Raw genomic sequence first — 21,042 nt, forward strand, 5'->3', positions numbered from 1 at the left:
CTAGCACATGCAGCACTGTCTAATGTGTATTTGCCATTTTGATTTTGTTGTATGTAAAGTAAAAAACAGCTTATCTATATTTATCAGGTGTTTTTTATTCATGATTGCAGCATGGGGCGACAGAGACTCTGTAAGGACAACTCTCCTCTTTTCTTCTCTTCTCTAGGAAACTTTTTTCTCTTACTCCATCTTTCCTTCTTGCCTACATTTCCCCTCCTTCCTCATTACCATATCTTCCCCACTGCCTCTCAGTTTTTGTGCCTCCTCTCATCTCCTTCGCTATTTGTCCCATTGTTCTGCTTTTCCACTTCCCCCTCACATACTCCCTTTTCCTTTTCCTTCCTTGGGCAGTGGTGTTGAGCTCTTGTTCTACTAAGATCTTGTTGTACCAGAAGGAGGAAGATAAACTGCAATAGGCTGATGTCCCATCCTTGTGTGTTTTGTGGTTTTTGTTTTTCCAGTTTTTGACTCAGGACAAAAAGCCTGAGCTGTTTCTCTGTGGCAGTCTGCAGCAGTCTAACCCGTCACAACAAGCACTAAAAAGTGAAGCAGTCGACAGAGATGGAACTGAAACACAAAGAAGCATCTACTCAAAAAAATCAAAGATGTTACACCAGGGATTTAGTGACAGTGCGGGGAATGTTTTAAACAATCTGAAGCATGTGTGGGTGACTGACATATGAATAATTGTCAGCTCATTACAGCTGCCACTCTACCAAACCACTTCAAACACTAAATAGCATCTCTGACTCACTGTTTTTCCTCCATCGTGCAGAAAGTCGTCACCTTTTCGCTTTCTTCGTTTTTGATTTCTAAATCTCTGCCATCGCTCATTACTGTGTTTCTCTCTGTTTTCCACACCTCACTGTCTCTACCTGTCGCACCTCGCGCATCTGTTGAGACCGATTTGGATGCGACCTAATTGTTGTGTGTGTTTTTTGTTCGCACATGCCGCACGTATGCCTGTTTGTCCGCTGCCTGACAGTGACGTCTGTATCGCAGATTTTGTTTTTTCTTTTTCATTTTTGTTTGGGTGGCTTCAATCTGCTCACTCACCTAACAATAGATTCCTAATTAGCTGTGTTTATCTTCCTCTCCTTCTGTTTTTCTTTTTTCTGCTCCTCCTCATTTCTCCCCACTGTTCTGTGTTGGGGCGCTGTGGGAAACATTGCTAAATATACTCGTGGAGCAGCTCAGGGAAACAGAGCTCTCATTTAGAGCTCGAGGATGCTCTGAAAGTGTAAATTAGAAGTAGTCACAGTGAAAATACAGCAGTAGAGGAGAATAAAAGGTCTGTCTTGCCCTTTGCGCAAGTGAAAAACTGCACAGATGGAGAGAGAGAACTGGGTGGAGAATAGGGCAGAAAAATGGATCATGTCTCCTCTTTCATCTGAGAGCACCTTGACGACCTACTTTCTCTGTTTGTTCTGTGACAAAAACTTTCACCTGTACACACAAGCACAAAAACCTTAAAGCATGGCATTTTACACTGACATTTCAATCACTCTGCAAAAAAAAAAAAGGAGGGGGAAAGCATTTTCTGCAGTTCCCATTGGACTGCACCATGTCAATCAGCACAAAACAGGAGGGAAAAAACATTGGGATGAAGTCTAGAGAAAAGACGTGCAACGCTTCCCCTGGGAGAAAGAAAGATGAAAGAGATGAAAGAAGAAAAGTTTATTCCGAATTGAATGCTGACAGTTTCACCTCGGGAAATGAAATTAATCTCTGCTCATCTTACATCAGTTTTCCCGCCTTGTCAAATAATCAATGTCACATCTCTGCATGAAAGGTTATGAACAAAGTGCTAGCTGTGGCACTCACAGTAGGTTACAATATAGCAGATGTGGGATGTGTGTGTCTTTGTGCACACAGCCTATTTATGTGTGTTTAGTGTCCAATATGAGGTGAAATCCACAGTGGGCTGAGTCATGTCTTATTTGGTTTTTAGAGAGACAGATGGAGACGCAGGTGTGAATACATCCACAGTATGTGTGTGTGTTTGTGTGTGTGTGTGTGTACCCATAAGCCTTTGACATATTATATTATGCGTGTTTGCAGTGTTATGCGTTACCTTTTTACAACTTTTGTTGTGAACTATGGTTCCATTGGTTGAGCGAGGCCGAGGTCACACAGTCCTAGAGACTAACTAATGACCCTCTTAAAACCACAGGCCACTAGGGGAAAATGTACTATCCTTGACTGGTTTGTGAGTCAAATTGACAGTCTCTAGGTAAAATTGATCACAAAGAAGTATTTGGAGCTGCACCCAAAACCTCCTTGTGGTTCCAGTTTGCTTTCTACTTTTCCGTTTCACTAGTGCACCAGTATTTGGCAAGTATTTGCAGACAAGCTGGAGTCTACTAATGCAAATCGGCAAGTAACAAAAGCAATCACAGGGAGGTTTTTTTTGCGTGTGCAGCAAGCTTAGTGAAACCGATTTTACTAAACAACAGTCAGCAATCTCTAGCAACCACTTGCCATTCCCTAGAGACCGGTGGTTGCCACGGAGTCGCTGCTCAGTCACCGTCGCTGCTCGGTCTTTCATCCTTCATTACAAACCAAATCATAGTTAGTTTTTCTTAATTTCACTTTCCTTTTCAAAATATTGTCATACAGCTATTTGTGACACGTGTGTAGAAAGTAGGCAATATTTATAAAAAAAATAAACAGGAGCTGGCCTTTATTTTTGTTCTAGTCTTTTGCCTATAAACTTCTTCAACCTTCTGACAGTTTAGATAACAGATCCTAAAGAGTGTATTTGAAATCTCATAGTTTTGGATTGATCTACTGATCTACATTTGATCTAAAAGAATGCTTCTTAAAATTTAAATGTATGCAATCATTGGGAAAAGAAAGACTGCATAGAAGGATAAAGGAAAAATGATCATGGCTCATGTGAAGGTAAACAGTGGGGGAACAAACCAGTCCATGGACCAAATAACGTAAGTCTGTCGAGAAGCATAGTTTAAACACCACCACTTGGTTGCTCAAGCTCTAGGGCTTGAAACTGTTAATCCAGGTCTGTTTTTATGTTTTAGTCTCGCTGGATTTATTTTCTGAAAACTTTAGAGACTTTCACCCTCTTCACCTCTCCCTCTCGCTCTCTCTGGAATTGCTAGATTTGTCAGTTAGTTTTAAAACCTTTATTTTTCCACCAGCTGTGTCCTCACAGTGTGCACGGTATGTGATTTTAGTGTGTGAGTGTATATTTTATGCCACATGGGACGAGCCAGATAATTGGGACACACAATGTAATATTGTAAATCTTCCTTTACACAATAGTCAATTACACACACACACACACACACACACACACACACACACACACACACACACACACGCACACACACACAAATTAATCATTACCAAAATAGCAGTTATACTTAATGTTTGAAGCCCAACAATTCAATGTAGGGTACAAATGCCATCTCAGCATTTGCCACAGTTACAGAATGGGGCTCTAGAAACAGGGACACAATGGCTTTCCGACTGCACATGCACACGGACAGACACACAAACATTGGTAATGCACTGACCTCCTTTGCTATGGCCTGCAATAGTCAGATACAGAGCTGCTTGGCGCTGTTTGCCTTCACTAAATGTGACCAGAAGCAGGCATAACCTCTCTTGGGAGAATTATAGCCCACAACTGCATACAAGAGATCAAATATTCCCATGAGCGCTTGGACACAATGGTTAAGGATGAAAGTGGACGAGCCTTGCAAAGGATTAGACTAAAGCTAATCAAAAACTTAGGTTTTTGTCATACACATGTGATAAAGGACATTCAAAATAAATGCCTTTATTCATACTAGAGTTTCCATTTAACTGCAATGCAGAAAATTATTTCAATTTATTTAGTTCATCAGTAAATATTTAATACATTTTGACATACATGTAAAAAGTTTGGAGTGATAATATACATTTTAGGTTTATATTTTATATATTTGCACAGAGGTAGACACACACACACACACACACACACACACACACACACACACACAGACACATGCAAACAGTGAGTGGAAGCATACTGGATTATCTGGCCTCAGTCTTTTGGAAGGTGGTCCTCCATCTTCAGGATGAAGCATGTAGAACAGACGTACCTTGTTGGCATGTTTCTTGCTCTGGCAGAGAGAGAAAGAGAGAAACAGAGGGTCAACTAGGAAGTGAGTTTTTTTTTTTAATCAACTGTGCCAAGTGGAAAAAAATCAATGACTGTCACTCTATCTTAGCAACTCCCTGCAAGCTTTTAGCTTTCTTGCAGCTGATGATGCTAGTAAACATTTTGCTCCTGGCCAGGTGACTAATGGACTGGGCCTGCCTTAGCTTTGTGGATCCCTGACTAAGATGTGGAGAAGTGTGTTAGTGGTAGAGGACTGAAGACTCTTTGCTTGATCTGCACACATTGAACGCTGTAAAGTGCTAAATGTTGGAAGTGAGGAAAGACTTTTATATCGGAGAGGAGAAATCATATGCTAATATTTAGCGATAGGTACAACTCCACCGTGTGGCAACATGAAATGACAAGCTTTATACTTTGATATACTCCTTTTGACAGGCTATCCATATCCACCTCAATTGCAACCCAGTATCGTGTGTACTAGACAAGCCAGTCCACTGTGGCCATTTCATGCTTTGCCTCTTGAAAACATAAAATTGACACATGCAGAAGTTGCATGACCAGCAGAGGGCGATAGTGAGGGAAAATACGTATGAAGTACATTCCAGGGTCCTTAATCACCAGACACGGTTAAGCTAGACAGCTAATATATATTTACATGTAAATGTGTTAATAATGTCTGTTTAAATGCTTTTCCGTGATTATTTTCATCTTGGCTTGAAATAAAATCTCTCTCTCTGCTGTTACCACATCTTACTGCAACTTCTGCATGTGTGTACATTTCATGTTTTGGAGAGGCAAAGCATGAAATGGACACTGTAGGCCGACATGTCCATTACACGATTTGCATGACAAATGTGTTCAGAAGAACTTTCAGACCCTAATGATGGATATAAAAAAAGAAAAGAAAAGTGGGTCACAGTGGGTGGGAAAATTCATGAAACCTGGTAACCTCAGATGTAATTAAAAACTTCTTGGCGATACTAAGCTTTTCTGTTTTGTGGACATGGTTAATGTCAAGCATAAGCACAAGGAAATTAACCGTGTCTAGAGACCTGGTCTGGAGATATCTAAATGTTGATACTGAGTCACTGTCATAGTCTCTCAGGGCAAAGGTAAATCAATCTTGTGCAACAGACACCATGTAGTAAGGATTTGCATTGTTTATTCAACACATGATATACAGCAACATGATCCTACATGATTCAACATCCTAAAAACTCTAAGTGGTGCAAATTTTATTTATATGTCATCCACCTGACCTATGGAGTTAGGGTTGTGGCCATGTTGACCAACAGACCAACCAGGGGCATTACTAAGTGGGTGGTGGGTACTGGCCACCCCCCAAAATTTGTTGAAGAAGCAGCAGCTAAGCGTGGGATGCACAAAAAGGAGTGAAGAGGCTGAAGCTAACGCCACAAAACGGCAAAACATTTTCCATTTATCTATGTAGTGCAGCGAGCAGTGTCAGGGTAATAACGTAGTAACGAAGCGCTGTGAGGAGTTAGTTTCTAGACGTTTTTTGACATCCCGTGTTCGCACTTGCTGTGCGGTCGGTTGCAATGTTAGATCGCACGACTGGTAAGGGAATAAGCTTGAAAATGCTTTATCTTTTCATTCTTTCCCCACCTGGAAGCAACATGAGGCAGCTCTTGTATCAGATGTTACCAAAAGAAGGCGTCTAGTCTGGATAGCAGCTGTGAGACGAGCTGATATCCAGTTCTCTTCCATCTCCAAATATCTGTTGGTGCTCCAGACGTTTTCATTCAGGTAAGTTCTAAACAAGTTTATATCACTCTTTATAGCCTATTAGTTTTATTTTCGATGCACTCTGAGGTCATAGCAAATTAGAACAAGCATCCTAATGAGTGATTTTGCAGAACTACGTTCTATTTATAGAGTTGCTAATTATTTGGCATTATTGCAGGCAAACCAGCCTATGAAATGGATGAAACACATCGTGACTGGGTTCCAGCGCTACACAAGGGGCACTCCGAAATCCCTGCTTCAAACATACCATCTTGAAATGCCTATGTCCATCTGTATTGTCTATAAACCCAACATGCACCATGGTGCAAGGACATGATCACTGCTGCTTGCAGCGTTCATTTTTCTTGTATTTCCTTCTGTTCTGCTCTAAACAAGGCGCACTCCAAAACAATTCAATTTGCTCTTCTTACTTTATTGTGTTAACCTGAATATAAAATACTGTAGGAGGCAATCATTCTCTCCTAAAACACTATTCATCGAAGGTTCTTTTACTTTTTTATTTCATTTACTTGTATTTTTTTCAATAAGCAGTGAATTAGTTTACACAAATCCAACTGTGCTAACACAAGGACAGTAATCAATCAAGCTACGTACTGCACTCCTGCTGTCAAAGCTTCACTAGCATAAACACGAATAAACACAACAAGAGCAAAGAAACTGTAAACGGGTATTTAACAACCCTAGAAAAACAATTTATTACATGATACGTACGACATTTTAGCCAATGTTCAGCCACGAGGAGGTTATAATTCAAAATATGCTTGTCATGTAACCATTTCAAATGACAGTAAAAGCCATTTCAGTTGAAAGAAACCTTTCATTTCAAGGCTTTTGCTGTGGAAATTTGCAGGAATATGCAGCACACACGCTCCCCATCATTATCTGAGACTCACCTCTTAATTGACTGTAGATTTTACTGCTGCGCTTGACTATTTTGTTCTGGTTACTAATATGTTATTCTCGCTACACCTAAGCTTGTGTTTCTTTGTCTGCATTTATTACTGTACTTAAGGGTATAACCAATATAAGCTATAATAAGCCAGAGTGGTGTTTACATGAAAGGACAGCGAGCCGTCCTTGAAGCTGCTAACTGTCACTTTAATGCGGGACAATGAAAATCCCCCGAAACACTGCAGGGTAAAGATTACAGAGTGTGTATGTGTTTTGACAATGCTATCTTGGTTGACACTGCTATCTTCCTCCATACACATAATTTTACTGCCATACTCTGGCTTTCATTCCTTCCTACTATATAACGTATATCATTATCTATAAATTCTAGGGCTGCCATTATTTTTTCAGTGTTGGCACGATCAGAAAGATTACACCTTTCCTACTCCATATGCAGCAAACACAGATTGTTCAACCAAGTGCAGGCACACAAGTAAAGACGGTGATAATGAAATGCGTCAAGAACAAAAAATGGGGAATTTTTGGATTAATGAGAGATTAATGTGATTAGATCAAAGCAAAAAATATTTGTCAAATGCTTTTATCTGCCAAACCTTTCTATATGACATCATATCCATATGATATGAAAGTAAATGACAAGGCATTGTAGTTGATGCTCCAGTGCTTTGATTGGATTCTTGGCCCTGAGGAAAAGAACCCGACCACGAACTCACGTCTCTTCACTTGTCAGACTACTGTTGATGAATTTTGTCAGTGCCTGTGTGTGTGTCTTGTGTTCATAGGTGTATAAATGGTCATGTAGTTGATGGCTTTGGGATATGGGCTAAAAGCAGGACCTCATGTCACCATGGTTACCCTGCACTGATCCTCCGTGCTCGCCCTTCTCTAATGGACTATCCATGTCTCTCTGTGTTGTCTTCCCCTGTTTCTCTGAGTGTAAAATCAAGTTGGAGGAGATAGACAGGGCTGGAGACAGCTACATAAAAATGTCTCCCACAAAGGCATTTAGAGCTGTGTTATGGCCAGGAGTGACATGGGCAGAAATCAGCCCCAAGGTTGAAACCACTAAAGTAAACATAGTTGCAGAGAAGCACTGTGCCACCAGAACACTTAAAAACCTTCCTACCACTCTGGAAAAACTAATTGGAATGGTTTATGGAAGATGATAAGCCCCAGATGTTGATCCAGCTTCCAAACTCCACAGATCCTAATCTGGGCTGAGAACACTTGTGATGTGCCTGAACAAGCCTAATCGATGGAGGCCCATTCTGCAACTAACTGTGCCAGTGCCAGACAGCAAAGGACATTCCCAGGTCTTATATTCATGTCCTGATATGTCAGAGATGCTTTGGCCATTCCATGGTAGAACTTGCAATGTTAGGCATGGCACAGTTATATATATATATGTTACTAGCGGCGTTACTTTTTTCAGTAACGAGTAATCTAACTAATTATGATTCCTAGCGTTACAACGCCGTTACCGTTACTAACAAGAAAATGCGGTCGCGTTACTTTTTTTCAACAAACAGAAGGTTGAAGCTGTCTTCAGCTTACCGCATCTTATATCAGTTGCACGGAAGTAGCTGTCTACGTAAGTAATCTGGGCGCTACAGCTTTAAGCAGCTGTGCGTGCTCCCGCGGTAGATAATCACGATCACTTTTTGGCACAACACCTGGAGCTCAGGGGGCAAAACAATCGCATGAGTGCTGCTGTTTGACTGAGGAAGATTAAAGTAGTCGCGGTAAGCCAATCACATGACCACTTCAAGATGACAAGGCAACAAGGTGATATATACCAGTTTTTTAAATTGTGTTGATAGGCCACGTGGTGTAGATGATAAACAATATAAATGCGGCGTTTTTTCCTCAACAGTTTCGTCTCGTCTAACATCTAAGGACAGCGCTAGCAAGCGCTCTCTCCTTATGAGCAAAAAATAAAAAAACAAAACAAAAAAACTTAGTTTCTCATGTTGGTGGAAAAATGCACCATGTCGACCAATCAAAAATGATATGGCAACATGACATTTGGTTGTTTAGGAAGAGGGGGAAGTTTTATGAGTGATGGCGAGAGAGAGGGAGAGAGAAAGAGAGAGAGAGTGAGTACGTACACATTGAATGCAGAACACCTGATTGTTAAATAAATAGTTTGAAATGGTTATAAAAAAAGAGGGTAAAAGGTAAATAGCTGCAAATAACTTTGTTGTTTGCAAAACTTGTGCATATGATTTTAAAATTGTAAAATTTATATTTGCATTTAAAGTTATGATTCAATAAACATGTTTGTGATTGTTAAAAAACTATAACTTTTACTACTCGGATTTTATGTTTTTTGTCTGATTTCAGATCAATTGTGTTAAGGCAGTATGTCAAAATGAAAACATAACTGTAAATTCAGAAACGTGAGGTTGTGCTGAAAAGAATGATACCAAACAAGGCAAAGTAAATAGTTTTTAGAGGTAAAATGTGGAGGGAAAATCAAAAATGGTTAAAAATGGCCAATTATACCCTGGAGCCAGGAGGGTTAAACATTTTTTTTTTTAAAGTAAAGTAATAGTTACTTTTCAAGTAATTAATTACTTTTAGAATCTTGTAACTCAGTTACTAACTCAGTTACTTTTTTGAAGAAGTAACTAGTAACTATAATTAATTACTTTTTCTTTTCCAACAACATACAAAGGTAGTTTCCAATAATATGCTGTTGTAATAGAAACCCTTTTCCCCCACCCTCACCTCCCACTCTGCTCTCTTCCGAACAAAGAAAAAAAAGAACAAGCTCACATGAAATATATATACAATTGTACCATATGTGGCATTTATACATAATTCAAGAAAAAAAAACAAAACAAAAAAAGAAATAAGAAAATATAATCAATAGGAATAAACAATAAAAAATAGCATGTACATGCTAAACAATTTCCTCCTACTCCACTCTCCTACATAAGTTGTTCTATATTTACTACTTTTAAATTTTTTTTAAATGGCTTCCAAATTTGATGGAATCTGAAAAGGCAATTACAAAATTAGAAAATTCAAATGGTAATACTATAGTAGACCCATTAGAGATAAATAATGCATTTAAAAGATTTTATGAAACGCTATATAACTCTGAACTCAATAATGTAACTAGAATGCAATCTTTATTTCTAGATAAACTTGAAATACCAAAAATTTCAGAAAAAGACAAAGTAAATGTTGATAGGCAAATTAGTATACATGAAATTATAGATGCAATAAACTCCTTAAATGCTGGCAAAACAGCTGGTCCAGATGGATTGCCAATTGACCTTTACAAATATTTTAAAGATAAATTAGCACAGCCCCTCTTAGATATGTATATAGAATGTTTTAATAATGGCAATCTTACTGACTCATTAAGGAAGTCCCTGATAATACTGCTTCCTAAACCTGGAAAACTAAATAATAAGTGTGAAAATATGCGTCCTATAAGCTTAATCAATACAGACACTAAAATTATTTGTAAAATTTTTGCTAAAAGATTAGAAAGTATTCTTCCAGTTATTATAGGGGATGATCAAAATGGATTTGTTAAACATAGACAGGGTTTTCATAATGTAAGACGAGTTTTAAACATTCTTCATAATCAAAGTGAGCAGGACGATACAGCCATTCTTTCGCTTGACGCGGAGAAGGCTTTTGATAGAATTGAGTGGTCATATCTTTTTGATGTCATTGTTAGATTTGGGTTTGGAAAGGTATTTCTGCATTGGATCAAGCTATTACATTGTCACTCTGTGGCTCAGGTTAAGACAAATGAGATAATCTCTGAACAATTTGATATTAAAAGAGGGTGCCCGCAGGGTTCACCCTTATCTCCACTTTTATTCCTTTTAGCTATTGAACCTCTGGCAATAGCTGTTAGAAACAGTGGACAGATACAAGGTGTTAGGATTGGTAGAAAGGAACATAGAATTGCTTTATTTGCTGATGATATCATAATATTTTTAAAGCAATTAAAAAATTCTGTGCCCGCTGTAAAGGATTTATTAGATCAGTTTGGGGTTTTCTCAGGGTATAAAGTTAATGTAACAAAATCATCATTAATGTTACTTAATCAAGGGTACAATCAAAACGTAAATCAGAATGTATCTGGCTTTACTGTTAACTCTGAATTCATCTATCTAGGTATTAAAATAGTTCCTTCATTAAAAGATGTGGTGGTACTTAACTATAATATAATACTACAGAAAATTTCCAAAGATTTGGAGCGTTGGATAAGTCTACCACTATCTATTATTGGAAGGATAAGTGTTCTTAAAATGAATGTATTACCTAGACTGTTGTATATGTTTCAAAATGTCCCACTGGCTCCTCCTGCTGGATTATTTACTAAATTAACATCACTAATCAGAGAGTTTATCTGGAACAAGAAGCAGCCTCGTATTCGTTTGTCTTTGTTGTACCTTCCCTTTGATACAGGGGGGTTGAAATGCCCCAACTTTTACTGGTACTATTTGGCTATTCAATTAAGGACAATAAGATTTTATTTTTCATCCCAAAATACCCCGTCATGGGTGGGGATGGAAGCAAATGCTCTTAAAATGCCATTAAATTTGTACTTATATTCTGCGAAATCCAAACAGTTAAAGAAAGAAACAAATAATCCTATAGTTCAAAACATGATTGAAGTCTGGTTTACAATAAAAGAAATGATGAATATTAAGAACAATCTCTCTCAGTTTAGCCCCATCTGGGGAAATGCCTTATTTGTACCAGGAAAGTTGGATGCAGGGTTTCAGGATTGGGCAGTAAAAGGTGTTAAGAAAGTGGGTGATCTGTTTTGTGATGGAGTAATGGTCTCATTTGAGGATTTAGTCTCAAAATTTCAAATCCCCCAAAAACACTTTTTTAAGTATTTACAAATTAGAAGCTTTATTTCATCTATGCAAAATAAATCCCTTAATTTTCCCCAGTTAAGTAAGCTAGAGGAGTTTATGGTGAAAAAAGGTGGTAATAAAGGCTTAATTTCAACATTTTATAATTGGATTGTTTCTGCCTCTTCAGAAACATCAGTTTCTAAGTTGGAAGCTTGGAGAAAGGACCTAAATATTAATATTTCTGAGGAGACATGGAAGTTAATTTGCTTAAAAGCACAAAAACAATCGATTAACAGTAACTTAAAATTACTACAATACAATTGGATCATGCAAACATATGTAACACCGGTGAAACTGAATAAATATAATAATAGAATACCAGATACATGTTTTAAATGTGGAGAAGCCCGTGGAACATTTTTTCATTGTATATGGGAATGTAGAATTGTTTGTGCCTTTTGGCAGGAGGTGATGAACAAAATAAACCAAATTTTAAATAAAAAGATCACTTTGGATGTAGAAATGATGCTACTACAAGTGTATCCAAAATATTAAATTAACAACCTATCAAATTAAGTTTATGGATTATTGTACATTACAGGCAAAACGTATGATTGCAATAAATTGGAAAACATCAGTTCCTCCTGCTATTGGCGCTTGGATAAACTCCTTGACACAGTGTATGGAAATGGAAAGGATTACGTACTTTCTGAAAAATAAGTTAATATATTTTGATGAAATTTGGAAGCCAATTAATTACTTTTTCAAAGTAAATTGCCCAACACTGTATATGTGTAAGCAAAAGAATCTTGAATCTGTGAATCTTTGAAAAGTGTTTTGAATCACATGTAGGACATCTCAAAATGGAAAGCAGTATTGATTGGCTCACAATTAGAGAAGTGTCTCATCAAACAGTGAATAAAGCCATCACACATACACTGTCTTATGCTACGGAAGAATAAAAATGTGCCAAGATAATGCTAGAGTTGTCTCTATTCAAATCCAATAAAAAGGACATACTTGTCAGTGTCAGTGGCAGCTGATGGAAATTTCCCCTCTGCCACACACAAAGCGGAGGGGAAAAGGCTATGAAAAAGAATGAACCCAAGAAAAAGACCATGATGGCTGGTGCTGGTGATGGAGGAGCATGTGGTCAAAAAAAAGTAGTCAGACATGCAAAAGACACTGCAATGTGAAAAAAAGTGGAAGGGGAACTGAGAAAAAGAGTAGGGCTGGGTATCGTCACTGATTTCTAGAATCGATTCAATTCCGATTCACAAGGTCCCGAATCGATTCGATCCACGATTCGATTTAATTCGATTTAATTCGATTCGATTCAATTTAAATCTGGGATATTTTGACAGTCAGAAATATTATAATTCAGATCAGTACATTTACATATTTTTGTATCAATAAAAAGGAAGCTGACACACGCAAGACTTTATCAAAGGTGTGAGCGTCACAGCAGATACCTTTGTGTCAAAGTAGCTGAAGATAAAACACAGAAAAACATGAAGGTGATTTTCCTGGCCTGGGATTTTATAAAAATATTCTGCAGTACATCAAAAACGAAAGAAAACCATTAATCAACATATGAACATTACCTCTGAAGTTACAGCGGTTTTATTAGAGACACAGTTAAGCATTTTGCATTTTGAATAATTTTAAAAAGTTTAAATTTGTTCAGTATTGAACAGCAGAAATTAGGTTTTCTTTTCGGAAGAATGTAAAAGGGAAAAAAAACAGCGGCTGACAGCGCTGTAAACAACAGTAGACTTGTGCGTAACAAGCAAGCGAATAATGAAGAAAGGGAAACTGTTCTTGAAGTACAGAGATAGAGGGAGGGAGAGAGAGAGAGAGAGAGCTGTGCATCGCGGTGGAAGCAAAACAGTAAAAGTCAGAGTGAATACATGACGATGTTTATGTGAAGCGTTTGGATCTTCTTCTGCTGCTGGTTCGGTCAATATTGTTTGGAGAGAGATCAAACTAACAGCTTTAGAATCGGCGCATAAAGGGCGTGAACACAAAGCTTGGACCCGCCGACACATCAGAATCAGCAAGCTGTCGGCTTTCAGCCCCGACCGTGTCCTTGCCGTCGGGTGAGAAAGGCGACATCTCACTGATTCTGATCCGCGGGTCGCGCTGTGTATTTAAGTCTATGTGCAGAATCCGTGTACCTGCTCTCATTTACTGTCTTAACTGTTTGGTGGTTCTTGAAATTTTGTGAGATGTCACCAGAGATTCTGGCATTTCGGGCAAAATAAATTTATATTAAAAAAATCGATTCAGGATTTTAATGAATCGATTTTACGTTATCCAAGCCGGAATCGATTTTAATCGATGAATCGATTATAAAAACCCACCCCTAAAAAAGAGGCTTACTTAAAGGGACTTAATGAAGTGCTTAAATATATCTTTCTTATAACCTTTACAATCAAATGCTTAAGTGTGTGACAAATGAAACTGAAGATAAAAGAAGAGCTAGTGCAATGGCCCTCAATGCCCTAACACACAAAGCTAAAAGTTAAAACCTTTCATACAAGGTGCTAAAACCTAAAGCACTCAAACACTGGCAACTTAAGTAAAGGAAGGTCAATACTGATTGATGTGCCAGATTCTTACCAAGTGAAACTGACATTACTAGTCTGAGACCAGACCTGGTCATCTGGTCATGTGTTAATCGCTATGTTTATGTTGTTGAACTGACAGGCCCTGGGAAGATAAAGTAGAAGTACCTGTACAAGAGTGGAGGGCACTTTGATATTTTGGCATTGCAGCAGAGGGTGAAGACTGAGAACAGACGTGTTACGTGTGTCACGATAGAGTTGCTATAAATTAAAGGAAGGGCTGAAGGAAATGAGCATCTCAGGATAGACGCTCAAGAAGGTGAGGAATTCACTTATTGATGCAGCAGACAGAACCACTGACTGTGACTGAAACAAAGGGGCACATGCTGGGCTTATAGTTGACAGACAGGTCACACACCTGGGTTTGTTCAGCCTTTGGTTTTAACCTTCGATAAAGCACTGGAACATAATGCATTTGATGGTCCTATTGACCAACAGCAACACCCCTAATTGGCTAAAGACAGCCTGATATTGACCTGGATTTTGTTTATTAGTTAAGTCCATTTTCATTAGTCAAAGCTGAAGCAACTACCTGAAGTTCAACAATTTAATACATATAAATTATCTCAACTCAAAAGAGGATGCATGAATTATTTAAGTGAGACATTTAGGGATGTTTGAAGAACAACTGTGGGACTTCTGACATTTTTTTTTCCTTTGGTCGGAAATGAGAAATTATTTTTGTTTTTGAAATGTGCTCCTAGTAAATTTGCCCATCTTTGCCCTCAATCTGATTAGAATATAACATTCAAAATATTCCTGCTTGCAAATGATTTGTTTCCTTGTCTCCTTGATCTGCTAACCTCTACAGAGACCTTTTGGAACTGATGAAATGCAATGACTCAGCTTGCCTATTCATCTGCTCTACTCAAGGCTGTGTGTTTTTGTCAGGCTCGGGAGGGACAGAAATAGATTACTGACAAGTGAATGACGTACTGTAGGTGCACATCTATGCAGAAACCTACCGTACACACCATCATTGCCCTTGCTTTAGTCTGCCTAGATAAGGGCCTCACCCTCATTAGTCTGCTTGTTAATCCCAATTGTATCTTGTAATTAAGTACAACTTTAATGCAGTACACTCACGCAAGCACACATTCACATGCACAAACACACACATTTAGATTCTAGTTAAATAATGCAAGGGCTGAATGGCCATCCAATAAATTACTCTGAGAGAGTCTGCTGAAAGCTATACTACATTAAAATAAAAACTGTGTGTGCACATTTGTTGTTGTGCAAGTAACTAGCATTACAGTGCTGCATTAATACTATGTTTAATGGATGAGCACTATTTTGAACGCCACAAGCAGAAATTGGTACAAATAAGGCATTTGCAAAATGTACCACGCAGGAATCTGCCTGAAAATGAAGTAAACGTTGCAACATTTTGGCTTGCTTTATGCATAAGAACCTTTGTGTCTTCTTCAGTTGTTGAACACATGTTTATTCTGGAATAATATGAGAAAATACCTCAGAAACTGAGCAGAGGAGATGGACTCACCTCATAGTGAGCGGTGCGCTGGGACTCGGAGATGAGCTGGGCATTGCAGATGTTACAATAGCTCTCTGTGAACAAGCCTCCATCCACAACGCCCGCAGACTTCATCTTCATCTGAGACTACAAAAACACACACACACATACACACCCAAACATATGCAAATATGAATATGATTAAAATGCAGGACGGAATAAAATGTCAGTGAACCTTACTGTGTGTGTTTGAGATGCATGAGCATGCAAATATCTCAATTTAGAAATCGTTTTTCCTTCAGAATGACAGATTCATTATGACAGTGCAGCCTAAAATATGTTGATCCTCTCAGTCAGAACATCTTCTCATGGATTTTGGCTCTAGACTTGGAAACAATGGCCTGAGGCTCTTGCGCGAGTTTTCTGCATTTTACTTAGTAATAAACTTTTTAAAAAATATTCAGTAAGCTCTAACATGATGTTGAGAGCAAAAGCTTACTTAGATATGGTTTTATTGATGACAGACACAGCAGAAAAAACAGAATTGGTTCCTGACTTTTTTAAATATCAAAAGTGCAAATACTCAAAAACAAGAATCTGATTTACTAAAGTGATTTATTTTCGCCCTAATCTTAACAAATTCCTAATTTGAGGTATATTTTTATTTTAATTGACTAAATCAAACCTGGTAATAAAACCAGTAATGTAAGTTTTTCTTTCAAATCTGGAGCAGAAGATTTAAATTTTTAAATCCAAGCCTCACCATGCTGGCTCAGCTATCACAGTTATCTCAGTGTTTAAGGTCGATAATCTCATACATGTTTTCCATGTAATGTCAGAATTTACTGTGAGCATTTTAAAGGACTCTTAAAATTACTTACAGTATTTTAGAGACAAAATATAACCATATATAACAGACCATAAAAATACAGTGTTGTTGTTCATTTTCTGATATCATATGTGTTGTTATTAGTTTTATTACAATTACTATAACTCTGCACTGTTTTCTTTAGAAATTAAACACCATAGTATGGATTTGTTTGCATATAGTTAGTGGACATTTATGCAAAAAAACCCACCAAAAAAACCAAGAAAAAACCTTTTTGACTACCTTCTGCTTTTATTTTTATTAGCATTACAGGCCAGACAAATGAGAATGTGATGACTTCAGAAATAATGAAGCACAAATGTCTGCTTCTTTGCACAAATGTGAACAGGGAAAGTACAAATGACATCATAGATGTATTCTTAAAATGTGCACATTAATTTACCCCAAATCATTTGGGCAGAATTTTTACTCTGGGTGAAGTTTTTTTTTTAAATTAATATCCCGATCATATTGTGAACCAACCTCAATGAGAGTTTGCATGGTTCAGTAAAATTCCTTACAGTACACAGTTTTTCTACCTTTTAATTACACACCCAAATTAAGTACATAACACTTATGGTACTTAATAATAGGGTAATAATCATTAAGCTTGGCTTCTAATGACTGGTTTACGATAGATATTTGGAACCATGCTTTCTTTTTATTCTCGTGCTTGTGTTTTTACTGCCTTTGCCACAGACATGAGCTAAATTAACGCGCTATCTTAGACTGCTAAACTTAGATTTTACTATATTCATCTTAGTCTGCTTTGTGCCATTTAGAAAGTGCAACTTGTGGAGGTGTTCTTGTAAAAATGAACCAGGTAAAAAATTTCAGCTGTGCCAACCATAATAAGCAGTAGTGTATGTAATGGAAATGCTGTAAGCAACTGAAACTCCCAGGAAGTTTTGAACATTGGAAGGAAAGTAATAATGTTGTAAGGCAGAGAGAGGGTTTAACATCTCTGTGAACCTGTTTCCAGTAACATTTCCCTGTGAGAAAAGGTGTGTTTATACTTGGTGAGTGCTGGGAACCACTTAAACCATAGAAACGTGAGCATCCTACTGGGAGTGATGGCTCGAAGCCTAGTACAGTGCTTTGCTTATATACAGAGTACAATAATAGAAACAGCTTAATGATCTGCTCTGGGGTCTTATGTTCAATTTTCTATTCTCTTCATTATGTGCGCCCTATAGGCACTGCTCTGACATGTTAAGAGTGAGTAACTGGTCTGTAGGGAATAGTGAACAAACCAAAGCCATTAAAACCGTCTGAGGTCTTTTCGCAAAGGAAGTGGCAGGTCGGGGTTTGTAGAGGCAAAGTTATTCACAGCTACGAAGTACAAGGATCCTGTCGAGGTCAGCTCTGGTAATTTTGAAAGAATAGGGCCCTTTGTGTATCTTGAGAATTACAACATTTGTGATGAGATCAGACAAAATGTACTCCACGTGTCAGCAGGGAAAATGAATTTTCTTTGTTTCACACCTAGTGTTTAATTCCATTTAGCCAATATGTTTGCACAACGCTCCACACACACACACACACACACACACACACACACACACACATACACACACACACACACACACACACACACACACACACACAGAGTAATTACTCCTGTCTGTTAATCTTGTCTGTTTAGTGCACCCTGGACCTTCCAATTAACCGCAGACACGCTGTATGGACATTTCTTTCATTATCTAATTGAAGCTGCAGTGAGACCCACATAATGCACGTTAAAATGAAAAGGCACTGCATTTGATTTACAGTAACAGAATTTACTATCGTCTTTACTTGTGTTCAGTAAGTTATACATGCTTGAGAGGCACAATATTCAATCTCATATGCCACAGATGACAAGCTGTAAACTTGTTTTGTCTGGAGGCCTAGATGCATTATTACCTCCACAACGTGAAGTATGAGGCATGATGGAACAGATATATCTTGGAAACTGACACATTAAATTTGCAGCAGAATTTACAGGAAAAGACCTTGCACCGCCAGCCTGGACGTCAGCCAGGCGGAAACGAGTCTATCTTTTAATCTTTAGGCTAATTAAAAATGATTGTGACTGCAGAAATATCCTTATCTTCCTAATATCTCAATTACCTCTGAATATTACATGCAAGATGGGGGATGTAGACTAATTAATAGAGGCAATCTGTTAGCAAGATTAATAGAATGGCAGACCCAATGAAGCGAAAAGATGGAGAGACAGATAGTGGGATACCTAATTGAAGATGGAAGGAAAGAGGGAAAAAAAGGTTGGGGAGGCAGCAGGAGGGTTAAATAGATGCGCTCTTCCTGCTTTAGTATCAATTTGAACCACAGGGCATGTATTATATATGTGTTATATTTAGTATCAGTGGAAAGTTTACCTTCAGCTCATCTTTTGATTTTGTCTTGTTAGTTTAATTTAGAACCTTTTTTTTCACTTGGATGCATGCAGAAGTCATTGCAGACGACGTGATCACTTGTGACAAAATAAAGAGAGTTTTTAAATAGAAGGGGAGTGGGAGTGAAGCTGTTGTATAGTCAAGCCCAGAAAAGCTATTTTCTTAATGAGCTACTTCTTAGTAATAAAACCGTTTGGTAACTAAAATAGTGTGAACACATGGATTTCCTGCCAAACTTGCAAACTTGGGGAAGTTCATTAATAGACTCTTACGTCAAAGAACTGATCCATGACATATAGTTTGGTGTGTGACGAATGGTATGAATTATTGCTGCAACCCAATTAATTCATACAGTCATTAAGGACTTAACTGTTCTCAACTTGTATGTGCATGAGCCAATAACACTTACAAAAGCAATAACAATTGCAATATAATTCGTAATTCACTTTTAACTATTTCAATTTTGACTTAAAAATGCACAGTAACATTATAATTTTGTCATTTTTAATCAATATTGTTTAAAAGAGCTCCATCAAACACTAATACGGTGCTGGTGCCCAATCTAGAATGGGTGGAGATGATTCTACATTGGCCACTAACTCTGCATCAGCAGGAAAAGGGGAAAGTGCGGTGGTAATTTCTGGCAGCACCAGCACAGCAAAACAAAATTCCTGGGCCAAAGCTTGAACTACTGATCGGTAGCTATCAGAAGGGCTACCACAAGAAACTGGACAAGGATTAGAAGAGGCAGCTCAAAGATTTCATCCACTGTGATTTTCTTCTGACAGAATTTGTAAAAAGAGAAGTGGCTGACGCACTGCACTGTACAGAGTCAGCAGAGAGGTAATGTGTTCTGTTGACATAGGAAGACTGATTAAGAACTAGACTTAACTTCTGGTGAGAGTTAACAAATTGTGCATGTTTAATAAAAATGGCACACACAGTCTGCCCAGCTCACAATTCCCAGCATGCTGTAGCTGAAGGACAGCAACTGTTGTACTGCCAAAACTTTCCATATAGAGCTTGCATTTTAGAGTTTTCGCTCCCTGAATTGACATGAACAGACAGAAATGCAATTTAGAAAGTAATTATTTGGCTTACACTTGCACCAAAAGGTTGTTGATAGTGCATACAGTTTCAGTGATAACTTAAATGAAACATGTCATTTTTTAGACTTGATCCTGAAAAAGTGTTATTAGTGACAGAATCTCATCAGCTAAATGCCACCATATCAGCAAAAATGGTATATTAGGGCTCATAAAGGACTCATTGTACTAATCATTATGCTTCAGTTCACCTCATAGTTGCAAACTTAACTCATTTAGTGGCTTTTCGTAGACTTGCAGTGACTTTGTCCAATAAATAATTAAATAAAGTGTTGAAAATTCTGCAACAGTACTGTTTCACAGTCATTTTACTTATTAAACCAAAATTCAATATATAACCCTAATTCCAAAAAAGTTTGGAGACTGCAAAATATAAATAAAAACAAAATAAAATGATTTCAGAATGACAATGGTTACTCTAGTTTGTATTTACAATAGAACCCTGAAAAATAAAGAAATAAGAAAAAGATAAAGTAATTTTAATTCAATGGTTGCAACACATTTAAAAAAAAATTGGGATGGGAGCAACAAAAGGCTGTACATTTGATGACACCAATAACTGTCCTTTTAGAAGTCTACCTATTCACAATCTACCTGTTCTGTCCTCCAAGTATAAAGTCATGCTACTACACAGGAAATGTATTTGAAATATATTATTTCTCTTTTATTGCTTTGGTGTAGGACAGGGGTGGGGAACTCCAGGCCTCAAGGGCCGGTGTCCTGCAGGTTTTAGATATCACCCGGGGTCAACACACCTGAATCAAATGATTAGTTCATTACCAGTCTGGAAAACGTCAAGACATGTTGAGGAGGCGATTTAGCCATTTAAATCAGCTGTTGGATCAAGGACACATCTAAATACTGCAGGACACCAGCCCTTGAGGCCTGGTCCTCCTACACAATGGAAATCTCATTGTGACATTCT

At 37.9% G+C, this 21,042-nt stretch overlaps 1 protein-coding gene across 3 annotated transcripts in view; it reads right to left on the minus strand.

The window, feature by feature from the left end:
• Positions 1 to 21,042, minus strand: part of LOC146561090 (zinc finger matrin-type protein 4) — a 74,444-nt gene that overhangs the window by 41,770 nt on the left and 11,632 nt on the right. For 2 of the 3 annotated variants that reach the window (XR_014894836.1, XM_085296859.1), the window contains exons 2-3: positions 15,775 to 15,891; positions 4,038 to 4,130 (exon numbers count right to left, since the gene is read on the minus strand). Coding sequence is in view for 2 of the 3 variants with exons in the window: in XM_085296859.1 (XP_085152985.1) it covers positions 4,038 to 4,130; positions 15,775 to 15,885 (204 nt within the window). In the remaining variant the exon portion in view is untranslated. The remainder of the gene's footprint in view (positions 1 to 4,037; positions 4,131 to 15,774; positions 15,892 to 21,042) is intronic. The other variant, XM_085296860.1, reaches the window with a different exon arrangement.

This window comes from Mchenga conophoros, linkage group LG13 (assembly GCF_057382185.1).
Source record: "Mchenga conophoros isolate Kocher_MC1m ecotype Shallow Benthic linkage group LG13, M_conophoros_male_GT1.1, whole genome shotgun sequence".
Classification (NCBI taxonomy): Eukaryota; Metazoa; Chordata; class Actinopteri; order Cichliformes; family Cichlidae; genus Mchenga; species Mchenga conophoros.